Genomic DNA, 21,850 nt, shown 5'->3' on the forward strand with positions numbered 1-21,850 from the left:
TCACCGAAATGAACGTGGATCTGGTGGATGAACGTCCATATCGATCAAAGATGAAACGGCCGTGTGATCGCTGTCGCTCTCGAAAGATAGCCTGTATTCTTCATGGAAGTGGCCCATGCCAGAGTTGCTGGAATGCCGGCAAAGACTGTGTATTCGACCTACCGCCAATTAGACGAAGAAATAACCATCTAGTGCGAGCAAATACTACGTCTGTTGGTTCCTCTGCGGAATATAATATCCAGATTAATCGTAATGAAGGTTTAGAGCAATCAAGACCATCGCCGCATTTTCAGCGACAAAGCCATACCCAGAACGACGGGCCGAACAATAATGGATCCCAGGACGTTTCCGTACCCAGGATGGGGTCCCAAGGCCGTCCTGATGATTTTCTATCTATGCCTACTACACGTAGGCAGAGCAGCCACTCGGAATACCTTCTACAAGAGATTGACCGGGATGCGCCAGTTGTCCAACACATTCGTTCCCTAGATCAACTCGAAGCTTCAACCGCTCAGCTGTTCGGAACATCGGCAGAATCTGACCCGTGGCTGCTACGTCACTGCAAGTATGATGAGAACGGAATTCGCAGCCTAAATCGAATTCAATTTCGGAATGTAGGAGGTGTGCCAGTCGAAGGCTTAGTCCCAGTTCATTTTCTTGTAACTGAAGACACACTTTGGAAGTCGGCCAAGAAAGCTACGGCGATTCGTGCAGACACAACTCCAGAGGAAATGCGCATCGAATTGGACGACCTAGTTCCACCGAAATGTGGTTGGAGGCTGATCAGTTTGTGAGTCCATTCCAAAGAAAAAAATAGTAACATCAAAATGGAGAAAGGAAGAACGGATGTGAATCGGAACAAAACTTGAAAACAAGGAAACGTATCTAACCAGCCGCGTTCAAAGATTCATGAAATTCATTTTCCCGTCAATGCCAATTGTCTCACGCTCCGAATTTCGGTTGTTAAACCAATCTTTACAGAACGTGCCTGTTCATCTACTCGCAGCAATATATGCCACTGCTTTACCCTTTAAAAACCATGACCCAGCGCTAGTTATCTTCGGAGTGTACGACGAATCATTAGGCGACAGGATTTGGCGAATCGTTTATGAACTCCTCATGCAGGAGATCCATACTCCGCACTTATCCGTCATTCAAGCTTGTTTATTATATTTGCAACGCCTTCCCACTGGAAGCCAAAGCGCATTAGCAGATAGCCCTCTTATCTGGTCATTTCTGGGAAGTGCGGTGGCCTTAGCACATTCTCTAGGACTTCATTTAGAACCGAGCCCTTGGGGTATTCCATCTTGGGAGAAACGTCTACGAAGACGGCTATGGTGGGCAGTCTATTTGGAGGATAAGTGGCGTAGCCTACTAATCGGTCGCCCACCGTTTATCCATCCAGAAGACTGGGACGTCAAAGACTTAAATGATACTGATTTTATTGTTGATGAACTTGAGGAGATATCGGCGGGGGAGCTACATGCTATTCTTCCGGCAGAGAGTGAATACGGGCTAATTTTTAGGTCATTCATCAAATTAGCTCAAGTTGCTGACAGGATTCATCAAACATTTTAGTATGCTTCCTACAGATCTGTTTTATTAAGGTCTCTCATGATATTTCTTGGACGTACTGACAATACCTACCAGCACACTCAAAAGATCTCAGACGATGTCCGAGGACTTTCTGGCCTCCATCAACGCCGCTAGGCCAATCCGCGAGGAACTTCAGACTTGGTATAGAACTTTGCCGCAATCTTTGCGAATGAACCATATACATGAAAAGGGCAGTAAGAGTCGGGAGGACGATTTGCAGAGTATTGAAGGAGTTTGTGCTCTTCATTTTGCATATTTGACTCTCGAACTGTTTGTGTATCGCGCGATTTTGAGGCCCCTAGCCCGGTCCCCTCCGCCACCGCCAATAGTGGCTGATGATAAAAATTCGCAGACAATGATGTGGTTACTCGAAGACCTAGGGATTGATGGCTATGGATTAGATCCTTTTCTTTCGGTGGACATTTCGGAATTTGGCGATGCCGCGGAGGCCACATTGAATGCTGCGCAGAAGTGTGCTGGAATCATCGTAAATTTTGTCGGGGCATTGAGTTCCAGTGACTTGGACACATTTTGGTATCCATGTGAGTGCAGCTCGTTGTCTCTGGAATATTTCAAAATTGCATTTTGCTAAGTTAAGGTAGGGAGTCGTATATGCTTTGCGACAGTGTCTAACTACATTACCCTACTATTGATACAAGCGCCCACGGGACATCATGCTTCGCGAGCAAAGTATCTTTTAGACAGCTGGTCGCTGAACCTGGGCCGCCAGTATAACCACAATCAACCCCTGTTGTCATTGGGACTTGTACGACTACGTACATTTTTAAATGAAGGGTTAGGTCGGACCTTTATCATGCCTCCTCATGTGACATCTGTTTTGAACACGAACCCACATGACGAGTATCCGTCAGTGTGAAGTAATAGGACAGAGACTTTTTAATCCAATAATAAAAGAGAAGTTGGCTAGAAATTCGATGTTTCGAAAGCATCAATTGATGGCACAGCGTATCACCTTTGTTATTTATATCCGGCGTATTTCTACCCAATATACATGTGACTCATTCTATTGAATATTGACTAGAAGTTCTCAATGTTCCAAGGTGATGAATTACTACTTGACAGACTGCTGCGATCACGCTTCACAAATTGACCATATCCTTTCTTTCCTACAACCCCCCCATTATCCCGATCCCACACAACTTCCCCTCTAATTAATGTATACCGGGGCCATTGTGAGACCATTTTCCCCTCGTATGGGGTGTAGTCAACATTATGATGCAGGGTGGAGTTTTGAATTGGGAACGGGTCAAGAGTGGACGAAGGATACCAAATCGTCAGGTCAGCATCGGATAAACCGGGAATGAGAGCACCTTTCTGGGGATAGAGACCGTAAATCTTCGCTGGGTTAGAGCTAGTAAGCTCAACAAACTTTTGTGGTGTCAGACGGTTGGCACTCAATGTAAGTGCGAGGCGAGTTTCGACACCGGGGCATCCGTTGGGGATGTATTTAAAGTGGCCCTGTGGGAATTCTGCTGTGATAGCAGCCTTCTTGCCATTTTCTGAATCATCAAATACAAAAGGGCAGTGATCGGAGGACAGAATGGTAAATGTGCCATTTTGCAAGCCTGCCCAAATACCCTCATGGTCTTCAGCACCTTCTCGTGGTGGAGGAGAGCAGACACACTTGGCACCCTCGAAGCCTGGCTTATCGAGGTCGTCACGAGTGAGTATCATATATTGGGGACACGTTTCCGCATATACTGGTAGGCCTTTTGTTTGGGCTCGGCGGATGACCTCGGCGGCCGAAGGAGAAGACACATGCACAATCAAAATCGGAGTGTCGATCAGCTCGCCGAGCGCAATAGCTCTGTTGGTGGCTTCTGTTTCCAGGATCTGGGGCCGGGAGGTTGCATGGTACTTAGGAGCTAGGAGGCTGCGGTCCTCCAGTTGCTTGGTCATCCAGTTTAGAACATCGCCATTTTCTGCATGTATCATTGTTGTAATGCCTTCTGTACGCGCTTTGAGTAGAACGTCCAGAATCTGGTTATCTCGTAGTTGTAGCGCCTCGTAAGTCATATAAATCTTAATGGAGGAAATGCCTCGCTCTCGTAGTATCGAAAATTCGTCTAATGCTTGGCTGGTCGGGTTGGAAACCAGAAGATGAAAGGAGTAATCGCAATATGCCTGGTTAGCTGCCTTGATGCTAGTTTCATCGAGTGCTCCTAGCAGCGATGACTGGGATTTGTCCTGCGGGGCGAAACTGATAATAGTGGTTGTGCCTCCGGCAATTGCGGATTTTGTTCCTAGCCCATGTCAATATTTAAATCGAGCCCCCAAGCCAGTACTGTCACTTGAGTTGCTGACCTGTTGCATAATCGTCTGCAGTTCGACCTTTGCCGAACAATGGGGGTTCCGCGAGATGAACATGGGCATCGATACCACCGGGCTAAGCTCGCTTTAGCATGTCAGAGAGGAAAATATGACTATTATTACATACCATAACATAAGCACCCTCGGCATCAATTACACGCGTGGCCGGAGCACTTGCCAAGTAGCCTGTTGGCGCAAGAAGCATGATTTTCCCATCCTTGATGGCGATGTCGTAACAGCCTACATCTGCCGCGGTTACAACGGTGCCGTTGAGGATAATGCAATCATATTGAGGCTTCTCTGATATTGTCATCTTGCCTGTGTAAATTATATATAATGAATCTTGTTCACTTGTCGAGAAGCATGGCTAACAGAACGGGGAAACATCGGGGGAGAGCTATTAATATGCCGGCTTTTTTGACCCCTCTAAGAGAGTTCTGGGTTAAGGGTCGACTATTAGTTGCATCATGTCGAACGAAAGGCGCCGGCCAATAAGGTAGTCTCTACGGAATGCTTCACCGTCCTTGGCCGTGGCTACTGTTGATAAGAATGGCGTGCCATAAAAATAGACGTGATAAGGAACGCGGCGAAATCGGCCGCTAGGAAAGTTGCCCGTCGGCCAACTCGGAGCAACCCTAAGATAAGGGCTAAGCTGCTAATCTGCCTATTATCATATCAGTTAGCTTCCGAATGGATACTAATGCCATGTGGTAAACGCATACCGATCTATGCCAATAGTACAGTGCTGGTTCGGCGCCTAAGTTGCAATCCAAATGCGAATTTACAATATCATTGCACAATAATCCATTACTAACGGTTTAATTCCCTATCGATGTCTCACACAATCGCGGTCCCTCGGCTAGAAGCCGGCCCCATCCTTTAACACCGCTGCTGTCAACGCCGCAACCGCACAGCATGTCCCAGATCACTGTAACAACGGTATCCAACACGATAATATTGTGTTTATCCTCCCAATGGGCAATTCGTTGTGCTGCATACAAGTTTGTGCAAAACGTCGAGATTGCCTTGACGTCCCTGGTAGCAACGCTAGCTACCATTTCGTCCAACACGGCACATGTGACCTCGGAGAAGGACGCATTCGTAACGAGGCCTAGGTGTTTCTCTTTGCTGCAGTCGACATTTATTGTAGCATATGTTTGGATGATCGCCCTTTGTACGTCGTCTTGATACGGCGTTACCAACCCGAGCTCCTTGATGCCAAGTGCTTTCACGGCACGGTTCAATGCGAGTACAGACGTTGTCGCCGGAATACCGGTGGCAGCTGTGATGGCTACACACAGAGCCTCGTCTGCTTGAAAACCTAACCAGCCGGATGATGTCCCACTCCATCCGATCATGTCCACGTTCGCATCGGCTAACAAGGTGGCTGCCTCAACAATCTTATCAGTTTGGAATTGCAGAAGGGCATCTTTCTCTAGGCTGATCTTCAGCACAGTGAAACGGGAGAAGTGAACGGTAACATTCGGTAATTGCGAAATGATTGCCTGCGTCAATGGCTCTAAGCTTGTGTTGGACGACGGTGTGAGAATTCCCAAACGGATACGTTTGGCCATTGTGACGACGGTAATTTTTGAATTTTGAATGAATAAAAATTCCGGTCAGTCTGCTGTAGGGTGGTTTCTACGGAGGAGAAAGGCTGGAGTAAAGGCTTCTTAAGTCTTTTTGATCTAGATCTGCCGTTATCGCTAGCGTTAATTAGATCGCCAACTTCAGTTTCGGGCGGGGCAATGTGTAATATCAATTCGTCTCATAAAAGTACAAAAGGATGGAAGAAGAGACAAAAGAGGAATAGCATTAACGATGGATCTAGTAAAAATATTTTCCAGCGTGCCTATAAAAATTTCAGTTGCCTTTTATCGCCCGAGATTTAACTTTACTGATAGCAGCCGTTATCTCTAGCCCTGAATCAGGATAATTGACACGAAGTAGGAGCCAGTATATATTCAATAGTCACTTTTTCGATAGAAGAAGTTTATAAGCATGATTAAAAGGCGCCAACTTGCAATAGCTTCAACCCAGAAGTATTTGACACCCGCAACATGGTCATTATGCCACGGAAACAATCCATGTTAGACGCACTCAAAGTTGGCAAAAATGCCGACCACAGTGAGAAAGAGTCGGGTCAGTTTGGTAAATGGTCCAACAAAGATTTAGACCCATCACCGCCCGAACAGCGAACATGGACCGCATGGTCATTTTTTGCATTCCAGTTCAGTATTGCCTTTTCACCGACTACGTATAATGCTGGTGCGAGTTTGTATGCAATCGGATTAAACTGGTGGACTATATTTATAGCGTCGAGTGCGAATCCGTGCTTCCCTTTATGGTTTGTCGCAGAAGCTAATAGGCCACTTGAATTTTAGTCATTGTTTCAATTCTTATAGCTATTTTGCTGTTCTTAAATGCTAGAGGATCTGCAAGGTGAGTCATTCTAGAACTTGTATAATCTTAAGTTATTACTTGTCTAACGTTGCAAACTGTCATGCTAGATACCATATTGGCTATCCAACATTTGTACGCGCATCTGCTGGCATTTATGGATCGCTCGTGTTTGTCTTCATCCGCGGTGTAAGAATATCAATTGATATCTCGTCAACTGGGCCGAAATAGAGAATCAAGGCTAATATGTGTCTTTCCAGGTTGTTGCGATTCTTTATATGAGTATTCAGACGTACTACGCTAGTGAATTTGTAGCGGTTATGCTGCGCTGTGTTTTTGGCCATCAGTGGACAGACTTTCCCAATCGTACGTAACCAATCTACGCCGAGAATATTAACCCCCCTTCAAAATCGATGTTCAACAGCCCAGCTAAGCAAAAGATCTCTAGATCTCCCCAAAAGTGCTGCGATCTCTTCCGCCGGTTTATTAGCCTTTGGCATTCTGTGGATCATTCAATTTCCGTTTGCCTTTGTCCATCCAAGCAAGATGGCCGTGGTTTTTCAGATAAAATCTGTTATAGCGCCGATTGGTTTGATAGTGACGATGATCTGGGCACTCGTAAGATAATTACTTTTTCTTTTAATAATTTTGGAGTCTTCGGTTTCGCTAACAATGGGATTTTTTGGTAGGCTTCTAGTCATGGTGCTGATTTTGAAGGTTTGAGCAACAAGACAGCGTCAGGAGCGGCTTTAGGCTGGTCTTTCATGAAGGCTATAAATGCCATCGTATCAAATGTCATTCCACCGCTGGTCAACATTTCAGATCTAGCAAGATATGTGAAACGACCCAGGGATACATTACCTATGCCAGTTGGGCTTCTTGTCAGCAAGCCGTTGGTTGTGTTTCTTGGTATGGTCATTACCGCAGCAGGGTACAAGCAATTCGGTGAAGTATGTGATATCCTCATTTCCCCATAGATATTGAATTGATTACTGATCAACTCCGACCAGGCGTATTGGAATCTATGGGATTTTTATTCCAGTGTTCTTGATAAATACTGGAGCCCAGGGGCTCGAACACTAGTATTTCTGGCTGCTGGTATACAGGTGAATGAACCAATTCCCTGAACACGATTAGTGCATTTTATTAATATTTGCGTATTAGGCATTTGCGACATTTGTTACAAATTTTACGAGTAACTCGATACCGGTTGGCTGTGATTTGACAGGCCTGTTTCCGAAGTATTTTACAATTGTTCGCGGACAGGTTTTATGCTTTATCCTTGCTTGGGTGTGTGGTAAGTTCATATAAGTAGACTCGCCATGATATCATCAAGGGTTAATTCAATTGGTGCTGCTGCTGACAACTTTTCAGTTCCATGGAAACTTACATACTCTGCATCATCTTTCCTCACTTTCCTCGGCTCTTATCTTTGCTTCATCTGTCCGATTGTAGCTTGTATGATGTAAGTCATTTCTCGATTCCAGTTTCAATTTAAATAGGAATGAAACTTCAAACTGACATATCTATCACTAGAGTTGACTACTGGGTTGTACGAAAAGGCAACATTCACGTACCATCCCTGTATAAAGATCAACCAGGGACAATTTATTATTATACGGCAGGATTTAATATACGAGCTTTTGCTGCTTGGGCAGTTGCAATTGCATTGGTCATCCCTGGTGTCTCTGGCGCTCTACACCCTGGCTCAATTGGAACAGCTGCTGTGAGGCTATACAATATGGGATTCTTGCTGTCCACCACCGTTGCTGGTCTTTTATATTATGCAAGCTGTCGGATATGGCCGGTCCCAATATACCCACCAGAACTGCAGCCTAAGGATGAATCTTGGGAAGCGATGCGGTATACCGAAGGCTTTTTCCCTGAAGATGAAGTCATCCCCGAGTATCTACGAGACACAGTTCTAGATGGCGAGCAATTTCAACTTGCAGATGCCAAGGATGTTGCCTTATATCCCACCGAGGATAAAAAGTAACCCCGTATAAGCACTTGTGGCTTAATGGTGCATCTAGGATATGTCTAGATTCTTGGTAGTCATAATCTATCCGAAGAAAGAAGACCGTGTTTCGCTGATCTTATGTAATTGAGATACTCGTACTTGTCCTAGAAAGTCTGTTACCCATAGTTTTAAATTTACTGTCTAATTTCTAGTACTACATTAAATACAAAGCTCTCTCTTTTGACCAAAAGAAATTCCGAAAAACTACAAGTACAAAATCAGCCATTCTTTTTTTATAAGCAAAGCAAAAGAAAGATAAGGAAACACAGTAGATGCATATCAGTACCGGGCAGTAAAGCCTAAAAGTGGGTGCCCGGTAGGTATCAAAAGCAGAAAGATGTTGCTTGTCAAAGAATTAAATATCCTCGAAAGGGAGCTATCGATGATACCCATTGGAAAAGAAATACCAGCTCGTCTATGTTTGCATGTTTGAAGGGCCATGCGCATTTTACAATTTTGCAACAATTGTCTTTGAAAGATTTAATCTCGCAATAATTATGAGTATACTACCCAGTATCATGGCAAGGCCTGAAAAGAGCGAAATGCCAAGATACCCGAATGCGCCCAGCAGCTGACCGTTTAGCGGGGTGCCGATGAGACCACTTAAAGCACTTAGAAAACGGATAGATTGAAATCGAATTTTCACTTACGCAATTGATAATGTGGTCATAACAAAACCCATCGCGACACCATACTGCGATGGTGCGACTAGTACAGCAGCGCAGGGCGCCTGCAAGCTTATAACGCCCTATGAAGAATTTATAAGCATGCTGTAGACGTACATGGCAAGTTACTTACCCCAGAGGAGAATCCATAGGCTAATGAGAAGATAATGATACCGGTTACAGATGTCGCCTTTGTCCAGCATGTTGCAATAAGACCCGAGAATATTGATATAGTGACCAAGACATTGTATATACCGATCTTATCTGCAACCATTCCGGGTATAATTCTTCCAAAAAGACTGGCCGAGTTGACAACGGAAATCATGTAGAAGGCCAGATTAGGATCGTGCCCTAGTGAGGTTGTCCAGGATGTGACGTAAAAGAAAGGTGAAAAGAGACCCAGAAAAATAAAGAATAGCCCAGCAGAGAGAAGTATGATTATTGGGTTCTTCAAAAAACTCAAATCTGGCCTCCCTTGTTTAGGTTGAACAAAGTTCTTAGGTCTTCTCACCGTGAGAACAGCGAGACTAAGTAATGGGATCATCATAAAGGCTGCAGTACGAACTGACCACCCGAAACCTATCTCGTCGATGAGTTTGTGCAAAGTGATCGGCCAAATAACACCGCCAAGAGAAGATCCAGCTACAACTATCCCCATTGCCACACCCCGAGATTTGCGGAAGTAATAGGTGACAGTGACAAAAGCTGGCATCAGCACCAAGCAGATACCCAAACCTAGTACGAGTCCTTGGGCTAGGAAGAATTGGTAGAACTCTTTGCACAGGGAGGTCATGAATAATGAAAACACTGTGATGACGCCGCCAATAATCATAAGAAGCTAACAAAATGAAAATAAAGAGTCAGCGTTCTCGTTACCACAGAGTTTCCAATAAAATGACAGGCTAACAGTAGGTCCTAGTTTATATTCCAGCATGCCGGCAACCATCATCCCTCCAAACATACAGAATATATTGAAGGAGCCAATCCATGCTATGGTGGAGGGAGATTCATGGCTTAGAATTACTTGTTCGTAATACTCTTGGAAGACTCCAAAAGCGTTGATGAAGCCGACTGTGCAGAATGTGACGCAGGATGCGCCAACTATGGCGAAGACCGATTCACTTCTATTCGGCGTTAGCAATGAACCCCTCAGTCAGAAAAAGAACTGTTTACGTGAATTCCGACGGCGGAGGCTGGTCTTGGTGTTCAGTCTCAAAATTTGGCATGGGCGACGCATCCTGAGAAGGTTCCATCGACTTTGTCTCTTCCATGTCCGAGACTTCGAGATGCAGCGCAAATTGGTGGCCTGTCGTGATCCTTATAGGGATATTTAAGTGGGTTTAGAATAGCAAGTGTAACCGCGGAGTCATTAGCGTTTAAAACTGGAAAGAGAAGGGGAGGATTGAAGTGGAAAGAGTCCCTTTTTGCAGCCCATGTGCATTGTAATTTATTTGCACCCTAGTAGCACATCCTAGACTCGTCATTACCAATCCCACAGCTACGCCGGAGAATCCATGGCTCCTGTGCACACTAGTACTCAGATGTCAGCGCTGTTCCGGCGATAAGATGTTATCTTTTATTATGGATCAGGTAACAAAAAGAAGTGAATTCTCGGCTGAAAGTATGAGAGTTTTAAGCTGCCTGGATTCGAAAGTAGCGTAATCATAATCTATAATCCCAATTAATTGCTTTGTTTGGTGGACCGGGTGTGGGCCGGACCACGGGCTCCGCGGACACTCCGGACAGGACCTCCATGGAGCAACCCCGCGCTTTCCTCTTGATATTGGTATTATTACTACCGATCGGCCCTGTCATGCTCCTCTGCCATTATTCATGCCATTGTTGGGTCAGGTTAATTCGCTGCACACTGTAGTACTTTCCTGCACGTTGTCGTCCATGCTACGATGAAGCGGTCCTTTGAAGCCGCCGAGGACCAGCGCAATAAACAAGCGCGGAGACAGGACCCAATCTCTTGCCAGTTTTGCCGCGCGAAAAAGCTGAAATGCGACCGTTTGTTTCCGTGTTCAAACTGTAGAGCGCGGAAATTGAACTGTATATCATCAACGAGTGAGTGGCATCCTGCGGCGCAAGTGTGAGCTGATATGGATATAGGTACTTCTCGAGGAACTGCACACGGCCGGAAAATCGCCGATTCTTCAAGTGCTTCGAGGAGCGACCTAAGGTCAGTTCACTGTGCTCTGGCTCGTGGTGTGACTGTTAAGGAAAGGGTTATAGTCGAAATCTCGATGACCTGAATGGACGACTAAAGAGGGTGGAAGAGTTGCTTGCTTCTTCTAACGCCTCTCTCCCACGCAACATCGAACCTGAACCTGGTAAGCTGAGTCTGTTTAACCTCAAAATCGATTACTTAGTTGTGGCTGACCTCCACCAGTCTCTTATAAGCAAGAGCCCCTGGGAGATGACCTAGAAAGTATGAGGAGCATGAGTGTGGCAGAAGTCGATGCTTTTCAACGCCAAAGCTTTGACTCGTCAGTATGTATAACCTTCCTTCGTGAATAGTCTGTGGCTCACTCCTCAGTAGTGTGTCTCCTCTTATGAGAGGATAGGCCACATATTTTCGGTCTCATTTCTGACATTCAACAACCCTGCTCATCGACCGGCTCTAGACCAGGAGGTTCTCTCTCTTCTGCCATCTCGGATGCAGGCAGTTTCTCTTCTTGACTTCTATATCGCCAACATAATACCATTTTACCATATCATACACACACCAACCATCCAGAAAATGCTAAATACCGCGTATACGCAGTTGGAAATCGGCCAACAGCCTCCAGATGACCATGTCGCGCTTCTATCCGCCATCTTTGCAATTGCTGCTTTTTTTGGCCCGCGACCTTCTCCCCACGACTTTGATGCTAAAGGGATAGACGAATACATATATCAATTGATTTTTGTAGCCCACCGGGCCCTTCTCGCGGCTAATTATATCAACCAGCCAACACTAGAGACTCTGCAAACCATCATTATGATCGCATTATATATACTGCCACATATAGGAGAGATGGAAACATCAAAGCTTTTGATGAACTCTGCTTTGTTGGGGGCACAAAGTTTGTCGCTACATCAGCTAGATCGTGCGGTGAACAAGAAGCAACGTGAAAAGGCGTCAGTAGATTGGGTGGTCATCGAAGTTAAACGGAGAATATGGTGGCATCTTGCTTCCACTGAGTGGTTGGTTGCCTCTGCCTTAAGTGCAAAGGACAACATAATTTCTAACAAGGCAGCAGGATGTCGGGTTATATGAGTGGCCCTCGATGTGGAACGTACATGATAGATCCGAAGCATATGCAGGTGGAATTGCCCACCAACGTTGATGATATGGACATCAATCCATCGGGAGTATACGGGCGGCCATTCGGCGACGTTCCCACAGACATGACGTACTACCTTCTCAGGATTAAGCTCGCGGTTATCATTCGGGAAATCGTCGATGCTGCCAACAATTGTGAATGCCATCCTGACGATCTCCCTTACGATCTTGTGCTTTTTTTTGATAAGAAAATCAATGAGACGATTATAGATTGTTTGCCTATGATAGATCCAAAAAATCGGAAGCATGATCTACGCGATGAGGGAAGTGACAAAAAGTTCTCCAACCTTCCTTTGCTTCGGTTGATGGGAGAATTTTGCCCCCAAACAAAGCTAACGCGCCTTCATCGGCCGTATCTCGCCCGCGGTGCTCGCATCCCGAAATATGCATATAGCCGAATGATCTGTTTGAGCTCAGCCAGGAAAACAATCGAATTAGGAAAGAAAATAATGAGTCTAGAAAGTGAGTTCGAACCAATCAGAATGTGGACGATCATCCACCATCTCTTCGCATCAGTGTTGGTATTGGTAATGGACTACTCTCTGAATCGCGAAGAGCCGAGAGCAGACGAGAGAAAAGCCGAAATTTTAGAGTGCTTTAATTGGCTAGAAATAAGTCAAGGGAATAGTATTTTCGCAAAAGAAGCTCTACGACAGCTTCGATATTTATTACCCAAAGGAGCCACGAAATCAGACGGCGAACAAAGGGTTGATTCATATACCCCTCAGCAGGGTAACACCAGCGTATGTCTTCCGTTTCTGCAAAATCATGTCCTGCATCAAGTAGGAGAGCTTCCGTCCGGAACAAGTGTACCGCATTTTGCAAGTCGGTTACCCATTTCTCCAGGGCAAGAAGTCATCGATCCTCTCTTACAATATAACGGTGATACTGTGGATTTCACAACCATTGATAGTATCGACGCTCACATCGACCTAGATGAGATTGAATTTGCAAGTCTGTTCGAGCGAATAGAGGAAAGCCAGCTAACGTATTGAGGAGTATCTATGGCGAAGGGAATATGAATATCATAAAATATTTCTTCACGATCAATTTCCTCTCGACCTCCTCTCGGCAGAAGATTCCAACTGCCAGACACCTCGTCAATACATTCCGATGCAGTACTATATCCCAATAAATGGCCTCCCTTACATTTGAGTTTGTAAAATATATAAAAAGGTAGCCTTGAGTCCGGAATTATAAGCTTAAGCAAGTTTTTTAGTGAGAGTCGCTCAAGGACTGACCCTAATGCTTCGTGGGCGAAGTGATGTAGCGATTAGTGCTTAGATTAGTAGCTAGTTACCTGTATAGGTGTATGGTGAGTGTATGTCCGGTGAACTTCGCAATTGTAAATCGGACCAAAACAGCGAAGAAGTATATGTTGGCATGTTGGAATCCCCAGGACATTAAAGTCGGCGCGGATCGATCGCTACGCAGCAAAACATAGCCCCGTTATTACCAATGTATCAGCGCGTTGGTAAATACGGGTACAAAAATATACTGCAAGAGCGTAAATTATGTCTCCAGGTTGGCCTCCTGAGATCAGATGACATTAGCAACGTCGAACGATGCCAACAAAACCTACACAGCATCCAGTCAAGACTGGACAAATGTGGCAATGGAAATGTCATATACGAAGTACCGGGTCTATTCGAAACCGTAGCCTTGCTCTGCCGTTGGTTGGATATAGCAATAGCAACCAGGCACCCCCGGCTACTTGCATTCATGGCGACGTGGGTGGTGTGTTGTTGTCAACATGGTTATGACTGGAAACGATGCTATGGCTTCGTCGGACCAATAACATATCGACCATGTTTGCTTACTTTCGGAGTACGGAATGCAAGTATATACCGAGCGAAGGATCGTGGTGTCGTTGTTCATCGTAGTAGCTGCTCCCACAACGGCAGTAGTGTCGCTCAAAATGGTATCGAACAACGCAGGTATAAAGATGAGAATTGTTCCAAGATAAATGCTTCATAAAGCTCTGGAATTCTCAAGCTATTATTGCTGAAAAGTACTACTAATAATATTTATCTCACGGTAGGCTCGATCCAACAGCATCCGCATATCCATATGAAACGACATGAGGGAAATGCTATTACCCAGTTAGGACTAGTGTACGAAATGATGGAGAGGGTACGAAGCTTTAAATAGATCCGACGACCCACCGTAGCCGATTTCGACTTAGAGTACGAAGCAACCTTCGTAAACACCCCAGCTTCATTTATTATTGTGGTTGTTGTTCTGATTGATAACCCTGCGCGCCCCTGGATTCACTGGGTTGGTTTTATTTCAAGAAGCAAGATTTCCTACCGAGAATTTGGAGCCATCGCACTCGGATAGACCGATTCGTGCTCTTCTAACGGCATAAAGGGAAATAGATATGGGATGTAGAACGGCGATGATGAGGGATCTTGACTCGCGCTATGTAAAAACATTTGATGACTTGACGGGTAATATCTGGATTCACCAGCTGAGGTAATGGATACATCTCGTATAACCATTCGGGATATGGTGACTATTATCTGTGCTGCCCACACGGCTGTCGACCGATTGATCGATCGCAACTGGTATCCTCATATATTTAATCACTACATTACCAGCATGTTATTCAAATCCTCTTGACACCACTTGTAGGTCTTCGGAAGCGAAGCCGAGGTGTTCCTCCTGCTGTAGGATTACGAGTCGGCTTGCACGGTAGCCACATAACCCTGTACGAAGTAACTAGTTTGCATGCAGATCGAAGTTATATCCATATCCGGAAATAGCCCAGTGCCAACGGTCACTAAGTATGAACCGAGTGGGGTACCTTTCGTACATTTTATTAGTATCCTGTCAATTTTATACTTTGTCCTGCCTCTCGCAGTGACGCTTTCGCTTCCCAGCTACTTGCGAAGTGAACAGTCCTCGCATCGGCAAGTTTCAACAACTGGTTGTCAAAGCGTGAATTTCAAGCACAAATTCCAGGGTTTATAAGTTCATCCTTTCTCGAGATAATGACACTTCGAAGGTCGAGCACGCTCATCGGCCTACAACCTAACCATCCTCTTTCCCCTTCCGTTTCAAAAGTAATACGGTTTCTTCCGCATAGCTATGTCAAAAGAACCATCCAGTTTCAGGTTGAAGCGCCTACCAACAAGACAACAAACGCCACACATAGATTATAAGCATAATCGAGACCTTGTCAACGTCCTTCGAACGGCAACTTCAAAGCGACGTCAAAACAGCGCCGCACCAGCAGAATTTGGAATTCCAAACACCCAAAGCTATCATAAAAAGCGACTCAGAAATATTGGTAGTGGAATGAATCCGAACTCTACCGCCGTTAAAAGAAAAACAAATAATATCGACTCCTCAAACGCGCGTTGTGCCGTACGTGTGGGCGACATAGTGTGTCTTGTACAACAAGATGGAGGAGCAGACAGACTCGCAAAAGTGTCGGAGTTAAGTACATATCACGACAATCAATTTGCTGTGGTGTGTGTTTGGTTATATAAGCGCGAAGAAATCGTGGAAGATTTGATTGCGCATGGCACTGCGGGCAGTCGCACTTTGACAGACGACAAATCCTGGCGACACATTAATGAGAGATGGGACATGAAGCAGGAGGGATTTGTGGGGGGCGACTATATGCTTAGTACGAAACGAACTATTGTTCTATGGGACACAGCCTTGATTAGACTAGCACCAGAGGGCGTTTCGACAAGAGTCTGCCAGAATTTAATTTACGACGTTAACCTCTCTAGCCGAGAGATATGTGACGTGAACAATCCAGCAATGCATTGGATGAAGAAAATTCTCTTATCCAGGCCGGCCGGTTTTATTCTTCCGGACGCCAATTAATGAATCCTTTTCAACTCAATAGGTGGGAAATATTTTACGGACTTTTCACGTATATGTACTCTATGTTGCATAGCAGGCTGGGGTTTACAATTATTCTTCAAGCAACCGTCCGATGGAATCCGTCGAGGGAATTAATGAAATTTAAGTGAGCCCGATATTAGCTTCATTCACAAGAATTTGATCATTGGCCAGTATTTGCCATCAAGCCTCATCTTGAAATACAATTCCTTTTATCAGCAAGTACAGACATTTAGATACTCTTCACAGTAATCGATTATTCCTACTTTGAATTTTTATTCCTTGATTAGCCTAGCGTAGGACAACACAGAAAATAGCTTCTAATGAGGTTAGATTCACAGCTATGAACTACTCAGTCAACCAGCGTTCTCATGCCCTCAAAATAATCAGATTAGACTGCCTCATCAAGCTGTGAAATATGATTATCTAGAGACTTTATAAAGGGAATAGCCTATGTACTCATTATTTTATTTCATAAAGTCTTAATGATAGCAATCTATAACCAACACGATAAAATATCCCAGAGTTGCATGTCTACTGAGATTCTCAATTACGATAGCGGTATGCCGCTGATATTTTAATTTTAATAGGCGTATTCGTCGCTCTGTCGTATGAAAGGAAACTTATTCTTATGTTGCTAACACCATGACCTTGTAAACCTTTTCATGCAGGCTTTGCTTGATATCATTATCTAACAGGTTCATAGGATGGGTACGTTACCCTGACCGTGCGAAACCGGCCAGAACAGAAAGAAACAGGACGGAGTCAATAACTAAATATTTAAAAATAGGTTAACCAATGAACGGGTATAAAGAGAAGTGAGTACACGACGGTAAAGTAAATTATTGCATTTCTGTGGATACTGTATTGTTCGTACTGTACAAACTTGTCATTGTTTCCGAGTAATACTACTAGGGACAGCTGCGGCGAGTCAGATTTATTTCTAACCCACGTGTGTAGCTATCACAGCGGCTAATAAATCATAGGTAGCTAGAACACTAATACGTATGCTGATTAAAGCTAGTGAAATCGGAAAAGTTATTCTGCAGATTGAATGCTGATTTACCACTTTAGGGTGTTGCAACTAATACGTAGGCCCAGTAGTGAAGTTAGAACGTTTAATAGGTTCATAGTTTGCAGTTAACTATTTGCATAATACGATAATAGCACCAAAGAAAAACAACTATAAAGTAGATAAATCTCATAAACCTATTGCAGTGAGATGACTGAGACCTTTCACAAGTGCCACGGCCGATTGGACACCCTTCAATGTCCCCTCTTCGAATGCATTCATAGCCCTGCTCCACGCATTTTCGATTCTATTTTGAAAGTTCCTGGCTCTGTTTCCAGCATTGCTTTTTGGAAATGAACCTAGCTTTCCCCATCCCCCTTTTCTGTCCACCTCTTTCTCCAACCCCAAGAATTCAATCAACGACACCCACTTAACGTCGACCGCTGTGATATTCGCGTCGCCCGTCTTGATGCTTTTCCTCTCCGTCGGCGCATCAATGACAATCTCCAGTAGGCGTCCTTGGCCTTCCTCCTCGAAAAATTTTCGCACCTCTTTATTATGTTCCCGATAAGTTTCCAGGAATGTTTCCCTACATTTCTCTCCACAAACCTTCTTGCACCCGAACGTTTTCTTATTTCCTATCCACTCTCGCCGCTCAGTATGTCTCTCCATACTTTGTAGCCAATTAGTTTCGTTCATTCTTGTAGTCAGAATGAACCTCGCATCTGGGAACGCAGTCGCGAGATGTTTGTATGCGAGCGCCCAAGGCAGGTCTTCTAGAGCATCGTATTTTCTTGCATAGGATATGAGCGGTGCCGTTCGGTTGGCGGCGAACATGTGGTATAGGTGCCTGGAATGTATGTCGTTCCACCCTGAGCGCCGAAGTGAGAGGCTGGCGAGCGCATCTCCAAGCGATGTAGTTCCCGTTCTTGACAGGCCGATAACAAAGACTTTTCGACCGGTATACCTTGTTTGCTGTAGTGGGGAGGTAATCGCAAGAGCGAGCAGGAGGACGACCAGGGGAAATAAAATGATACTTGATGCCATTCTTGTAACACAATGTGATTCAAACAAATAAATACTGTTGGGTTGGGTGAAGTGGAAACGTAGTAGCATTCTGAGGGGCTTGCTTACAAGATAAGAAATGTTGCTGGGCTTGGTGTAAGTCATAATCCATCGCTTGAAGAAATGAAAGAGTATATAAAGCAATCGACCAATCAGTATCTGCATACGAGGCACTAATTGAGCTTCAGGCGATCGTTTACAGAAATGGCATAGTGTACACTTGCTTCGATGTCTGTCGATTTATACGGCTGTGTATCGTAATTACGTAATGTACCCAATACATGTTTTGAAAGTCAACAGCCTCGCTGATAACGCAGAGGCTTTTCTCCGTAAGTGACGAGGCTGTTATTATGTGCACGTAGGTGTGACTGGGCAATCAGAGGTGATCTTGGCATAGTCGTAGATACCATCTCAACGGGGGCCATAGCCCGAGTCATATTTGGGCCAGGACTCTTTACACTCACTTAATATATCATCAACTACATATTGCAACTGAGAAGCACAATGATATTCAGTTCCTATAACTATAGTGACAAAAATCTGAGCCTAAATGAAAATAGGAATGGCATTCTGACAAGGACATGGTTCGGTAGATAGTCTGGAAATTGTGTTTGTCAGGGAATATTGTACAGCGAGGCGGGGGGAAAAACCGTGAAAGAACTGTTCGTGAATTGCAAATACGGCGAGTAATAAAAAATTCTAATGATAAAAGAATATTTTAATTTCAACCCCACCATTAACCACGGCACAATGTTACGTCCGAGGCGGCGAATCCGGCTCGTCTTAGACATTGGTCACCTCGTATGTTGTTGTGACCTGGATGCCTGGAGACCGTGCTTGATTAGAACTAGTCGAGACGTTGTTAGTAAATCCAAAGGTGTCCGACCGATCATGATCGGATCCGTCAAGTATAAACTCCTGGCTGTCTTTGTCGTCGATGGTGGGCAGGGCACCCTTGTGTGTGTTATTCTGTGAAACTCTAAGCTTTGACAGGTTGTAGCTGCCACTATTTCTGACATTGGTAGGGATTTTGGATGATTTGTCCTTGGTCGAACCCATCCATTTGGCGCCACTGAAAAGGGGCTTGATACAGGGAGCGTTGACAGCGATAATGGCGACGAACTAAAGGAAGACGAAATGTCAGATGATCCAGGGAAAATGTACATGAAGAAAACTCACCGTTTCTCGAATAGCCCAAATGGTGCTCGTGTTGATGCTCTTGACATCTTTTAACGAGAGAATGCACCGCAGAAGTGTGGCGACCATCACGAAGACGCCTGAACAAAGGAGCAGGCCAATAACTAGCTTTCTGTTGTTCATGGAACATACATATCAGCGTTAACTACCTCCAAATTTGCTGGTTATAACACACCGCGAAAGAGAGATTTTGACTCGGACCAACAACGGGATCGGAATGGTGACCAGGATCGCGTCGGTTCTAGTAATTATTAATATTAGTGTATCTCTTGGAAGACTAGGCCTGTGGGTGTCATAAAACGTCTTAAGATGTTAAACGTACGTCACATTGGTCACAGCTATAACGATATAGTTGATAAGGTCATAGGTGCAGTGGTCTGAGGGCTGTCAATCAAAGTCTCGGTGTCAAATTTTCCTTAGAACGATCACATACCGCCAGGATCAGGGTTTACCTGCCAGTTTCCATGCAGCGGACGACAGTGGAGAAGGATGGTAAATAGCACGGAGAGATAGGTGCAGACGCACAATACGGCAGAGGCTTTAACGATCTTCTGATGCCACAGGCCGGACCTGTTAAACGTTGGTTAGCAAAAATAAGGAGACCTTAACACACACTTAGCCAGGCCTACGTGATGCGGAGATAGAAGAAAATCATGCAAGCTTTGAGAGACCAGATCAAGGAGGTATAGCATATCCATCCCGCGAGCAGGCACTTCGAGCCAATCTGCAGGCTTGCGATATCAGCATCGCTGAATGCTGCTCGCTGCTCTGGTGTCCATCCAATGTTCGTTCCATGTCGGCCTTGTAATCGCCAATAGGCCTGTTAGCATGGACCCAGATCCAATTTGGTTGAGAATCTTAAGGCGATCTAGTTGTCCTTACCGATCAACTCCAACATTGACAGCTCAGCCTACCATGTACCGTCAGCTTCCCTCATCGATCCGCCACTACATTTTCACGTACAGTCCAGAAGAGAAGAGCTACTATTGCAAAATAATCGTCTCCTTGCCATGACTTTATCCCCACAGTTCGGAATCGTGCAAAAAATCGTAGGAGGAGGATGACCACACCGAACCCATACTCTGTCCAGGCCTCCGTTTGGAAGGGCGATGCTTGGCCCATTTTCACAGCGCAATGTGAGCAAGCCTAAAGCCGCAGGAGACAAGCCCACGGTAGAGTTGTGATTCACTGGCAAAGGACAAGGATATGAGGAGAAAGGAAACCATATGCACTCGACACCCGCAATGGATGTTGACCGATCTAAATAGGATGTGCAAGATAAACTTAAATTCGTTATGGTCCTGCTTCTTCCCTCTCTCGTCCACACAGAGAATCAATTATCTATGCATTATTTTCCTCTATTGAAAACCTCTCACACGTCAATAATGCAAAAGTCTACTTGTCTAGTGCATGGTTAATCCTGGCCAGTGGATCACGATGAATGAACTGGAAAGATAATCATTGTGAAACAGGGCAAGGCGTTGAGTAAGACAGAAGTTTGGTAAATTAGGATCGCCAAAAATGGTCTAGCGAACCAATAAACGGCATTATGTAGGGTGCTAGCGGCCAAGGAGGCACGAGCTGCTGGTAAAACTCTAAAAGCGCTTCAGGTGTCAGATTTCGTTCCCCAGCTGTCTGTATCCAATTAGATCTGATGGGGTAATGTCTCCGATGTAATTGGTAATAAGTGGCAAATGTGCTTTGACTGATCGGAAACTAACGTGGTTCAATAAGCGACTAGGCGTCCTTTGGCAGTGGTAATGCGTGGAAGAAGTAATTAATATGATCCGTGCTATAGTATAGTCGATATAGTATATACTCCTACCTCACCGGACTCAAAGCGGTAGAGGTATGAGGATGAGGTTGTCCTTATTCGAGGCCAATTCCTCAGTATGACACACGTGTATGGGGAAGAAGCTTTTCGTTCCATTGTGCACGGTCTGACAGAAAGCCTAAAGGTCAGGCGTCTAAGGAGGAATCTAAGATATTTCGGGACATCGTTTCGGAACTCTCTGGTCAAAACGAATCAAGATAGTCAACAGCCCGCTTATTCTGTGCTTGACTTTTCAGGTCAGTTTAGTTGCTTCGCTTCGAAAGTTAAGGTGAATCTTTGACGCCGCTTGTTGTCCGTATGTTCTTGCTGAAAAGGAGATAATTTGACGAAATACGACATCTGCCGTTTGAATATGGCAATTGTAACCAATTGGACGACAATGGTGCTGTTCCGGATGGAGAGACCCCTATTTTGGGCTCGTTCTAGGGCCTGACGGCGGGCGGCCCCGAAAAATAGAACGCCAAGAAGAATCGTCACTCGTGAATACGAGAAGAGTGGAGAGAATGGAGACATGTTTTACTGCTTGATCAACCCATCAGATAGC

At 44.9% G+C, this 21,850-nt stretch overlaps 10 protein-coding genes across 10 annotated transcripts; 5 read left to right on the plus strand and 5 right to left on the minus strand.

The window, feature by feature from the left end:
• Positions 1-8: 8 nt before the first annotated feature.
• On the plus strand, positions 9-2,473 carry BGW36DRAFT_355737 (fungal-specific transcription factor domain-containing protein; the record flags this gene model as incomplete). Its single annotated transcript, XM_046213679.1, has 4 exons — positions 9-790; positions 894-1,577; positions 1,651-2,138; positions 2,199-2,473. The coding sequence occupies 4 exons, from the start codon at positions 9-11 to the stop codon at positions 2,471-2,473; spliced, it is 2,229 nt and encodes a 742-aa protein (XP_046074958.1).
• A 161-nt stretch (positions 2,474-2,634) lies between these two features.
• On the minus strand, positions 2,635-4,240 carry BGW36DRAFT_423892 (aminohydrolase; the record flags this gene model as incomplete). Its single annotated transcript, XM_046219892.1, has 3 exons — positions 2,635-3,860; positions 3,922-4,003; positions 4,055-4,240. 3 exons carry the CDS (start codon positions 4,238-4,240, stop codon positions 2,635-2,637), a joined length of 1,494 nt encoding a protein of 497 aa, XP_046074959.1.
• A 397-nt stretch (positions 4,241-4,637) lies between these two features.
• Positions 4,638-5,749, minus strand: BGW36DRAFT_371144 (uncharacterized protein). Its single transcript, XM_046215334.1, has one exon. It carries the CDS (start codon positions 5,499-5,501, stop codon positions 4,746-4,748), a length of 756 nt encoding a protein of 251 aa, XP_046074960.1. The 5' UTR covers positions 5,502-5,749; the 3' UTR covers positions 4,638-4,745.
• A 265-nt stretch (positions 5,750-6,014) lies between these two features.
• Positions 6,015-8,323, plus strand: BGW36DRAFT_335719 (putative allantoin permease; the record flags this gene model as incomplete). The annotated part of the gene is made up of 9 exons (XM_046212946.1): positions 6,015-6,244; positions 6,375-6,516; positions 6,588-6,693; positions 6,776-6,945; positions 7,017-7,277; positions 7,338-7,433; positions 7,492-7,624; positions 7,702-7,792; positions 7,864-8,323. The coding sequence occupies 9 exons, from the start codon at positions 6,015-6,017 to the stop codon at positions 8,321-8,323; spliced, it is 1,689 nt and encodes a 562-aa protein (XP_046074961.1).
• A 472-nt stretch (positions 8,324-8,795) lies between these two features.
• Positions 8,796-10,475, minus strand: BGW36DRAFT_458455 (MFS monocarboxylate transporter-like protein; the record flags this gene model as incomplete). The annotated part of the gene is made up of 5 exons (XM_046222015.1): positions 10,186-10,475; positions 9,920-10,136; positions 9,146-9,850; positions 8,998-9,095; positions 8,796-8,949 (listed from the first exon to the last, which is right to left on the minus strand). The coding sequence occupies exons 1-5, from the start codon at positions 10,281-10,283 to the stop codon at positions 8,796-8,798; spliced, it is 1,272 nt and encodes a 423-aa protein (XP_046074962.1). The 5' UTR covers positions 10,284-10,475.
• Positions 10,476-10,817: 342 nt separating this feature from the next.
• On the plus strand, positions 10,818-13,558 carry BGW36DRAFT_371149 (uncharacterized protein). Its single transcript, XM_046215335.1, has 6 exons — positions 10,818-11,079; positions 11,125-11,194; positions 11,248-11,345; positions 11,405-11,505; positions 11,555-12,201; positions 12,258-13,558. Exons 1-6 carry the CDS (start codon positions 10,917-10,919, stop codon positions 13,333-13,335), a joined length of 2,157 nt encoding a protein of 718 aa, XP_046074963.1. The 5' UTR covers positions 10,818-10,916; the 3' UTR covers positions 13,336-13,558.
• Positions 13,559-13,761: 203 nt separating this feature from the next.
• BGW36DRAFT_371151 (uncharacterized protein) lies at positions 13,762-14,411 on the plus strand. Its single transcript, XM_046215336.1, has one exon. It carries the CDS (start codon positions 13,799-13,801, stop codon positions 14,315-14,317), a length of 519 nt encoding a protein of 172 aa, XP_046074964.1. The 5' UTR covers positions 13,762-13,798; the 3' UTR covers positions 14,318-14,411.
• A 1,019-nt stretch (positions 14,412-15,430) lies between these two features.
• BGW36DRAFT_355743 (uncharacterized protein) lies at positions 15,431-16,180 on the plus strand (the record flags this gene model as incomplete). Its single annotated transcript, XM_046213680.1, has 1 exon — positions 15,431-16,180. The coding sequence occupies one exon, from the start codon at positions 15,431-15,433 to the stop codon at positions 16,178-16,180; it is 750 nt and encodes a 249-aa protein (XP_046074965.1).
• Positions 16,181-17,399: 1,219 nt separating this feature from the next.
• On the minus strand, positions 17,400-18,257 carry BGW36DRAFT_423897 (uncharacterized protein; the record flags this gene model as incomplete). Its single annotated transcript, XM_046219893.1, has 1 exon — positions 17,400-18,257. One exon carries the CDS (start codon positions 18,255-18,257, stop codon positions 17,400-17,402), a length of 858 nt encoding a protein of 285 aa, XP_046074966.1.
• An 801-nt stretch (positions 18,258-19,058) lies between these two features.
• On the minus strand, positions 19,059-20,594 carry BGW36DRAFT_423898 (uncharacterized protein; the record flags this gene model as incomplete). The annotated part of the gene is made up of 8 exons (XM_046219894.1): positions 19,059-19,397; positions 19,455-19,584; positions 19,648-19,713; positions 19,795-19,849; positions 19,906-20,042; positions 20,102-20,273; positions 20,355-20,382; positions 20,436-20,594. 8 exons carry the CDS (start codon positions 20,592-20,594, stop codon positions 19,059-19,061), a joined length of 1,086 nt encoding a protein of 361 aa, XP_046074967.1.
• Between the last annotated feature and the right edge of the window lie 1,256 nt (positions 20,595-21,850).

The sequence above is a fragment of the Talaromyces proteolyticus genome (genome assembly GCF_021365285.1).
Source record: "Talaromyces proteolyticus strain PMI_201 chromosome Unknown BGW36scaffold_3, whole genome shotgun sequence".
NCBI classification, from domain to species: Eukaryota; Fungi; Ascomycota; class Eurotiomycetes; order Eurotiales; family Trichocomaceae; genus Talaromyces; species Talaromyces proteolyticus.

Coding starts and splice junctions, on each gene's coding strand:
- BGW36DRAFT_371151 (XM_046215336.1), top strand. CDS start 13,799: ATGTATCAGCGCGTTGGTAAATACGGGTACAAAAATATACTGCAAGAG.
- BGW36DRAFT_371149 (XM_046215335.1), top strand. CDS start 10,917: ATGAAGCGGTCCTTTGAAGCCGCCGAGGACCAGCGCAATAAACAAGCG. Junction 11,195..11,247: donor GCTTCGAGGAGCGACCTAAG/GTCAGTTCACTG, acceptor AAAGGGTTATAG/TCGAAATCTCGATGACCTGA. Junction 12,202..12,257: donor CATCTTGCTTCCACTGAGTG/GTTGGTTGCCTC, acceptor ACAAGGCAGCAG/GATGTCGGGTTATATGAGTG.
- BGW36DRAFT_371144 (XM_046215334.1), bottom strand. CDS start 5,501: ATGGCCAAACGTATCCGTTTGGGAATTCTCACACCGTCGTCCAACACA.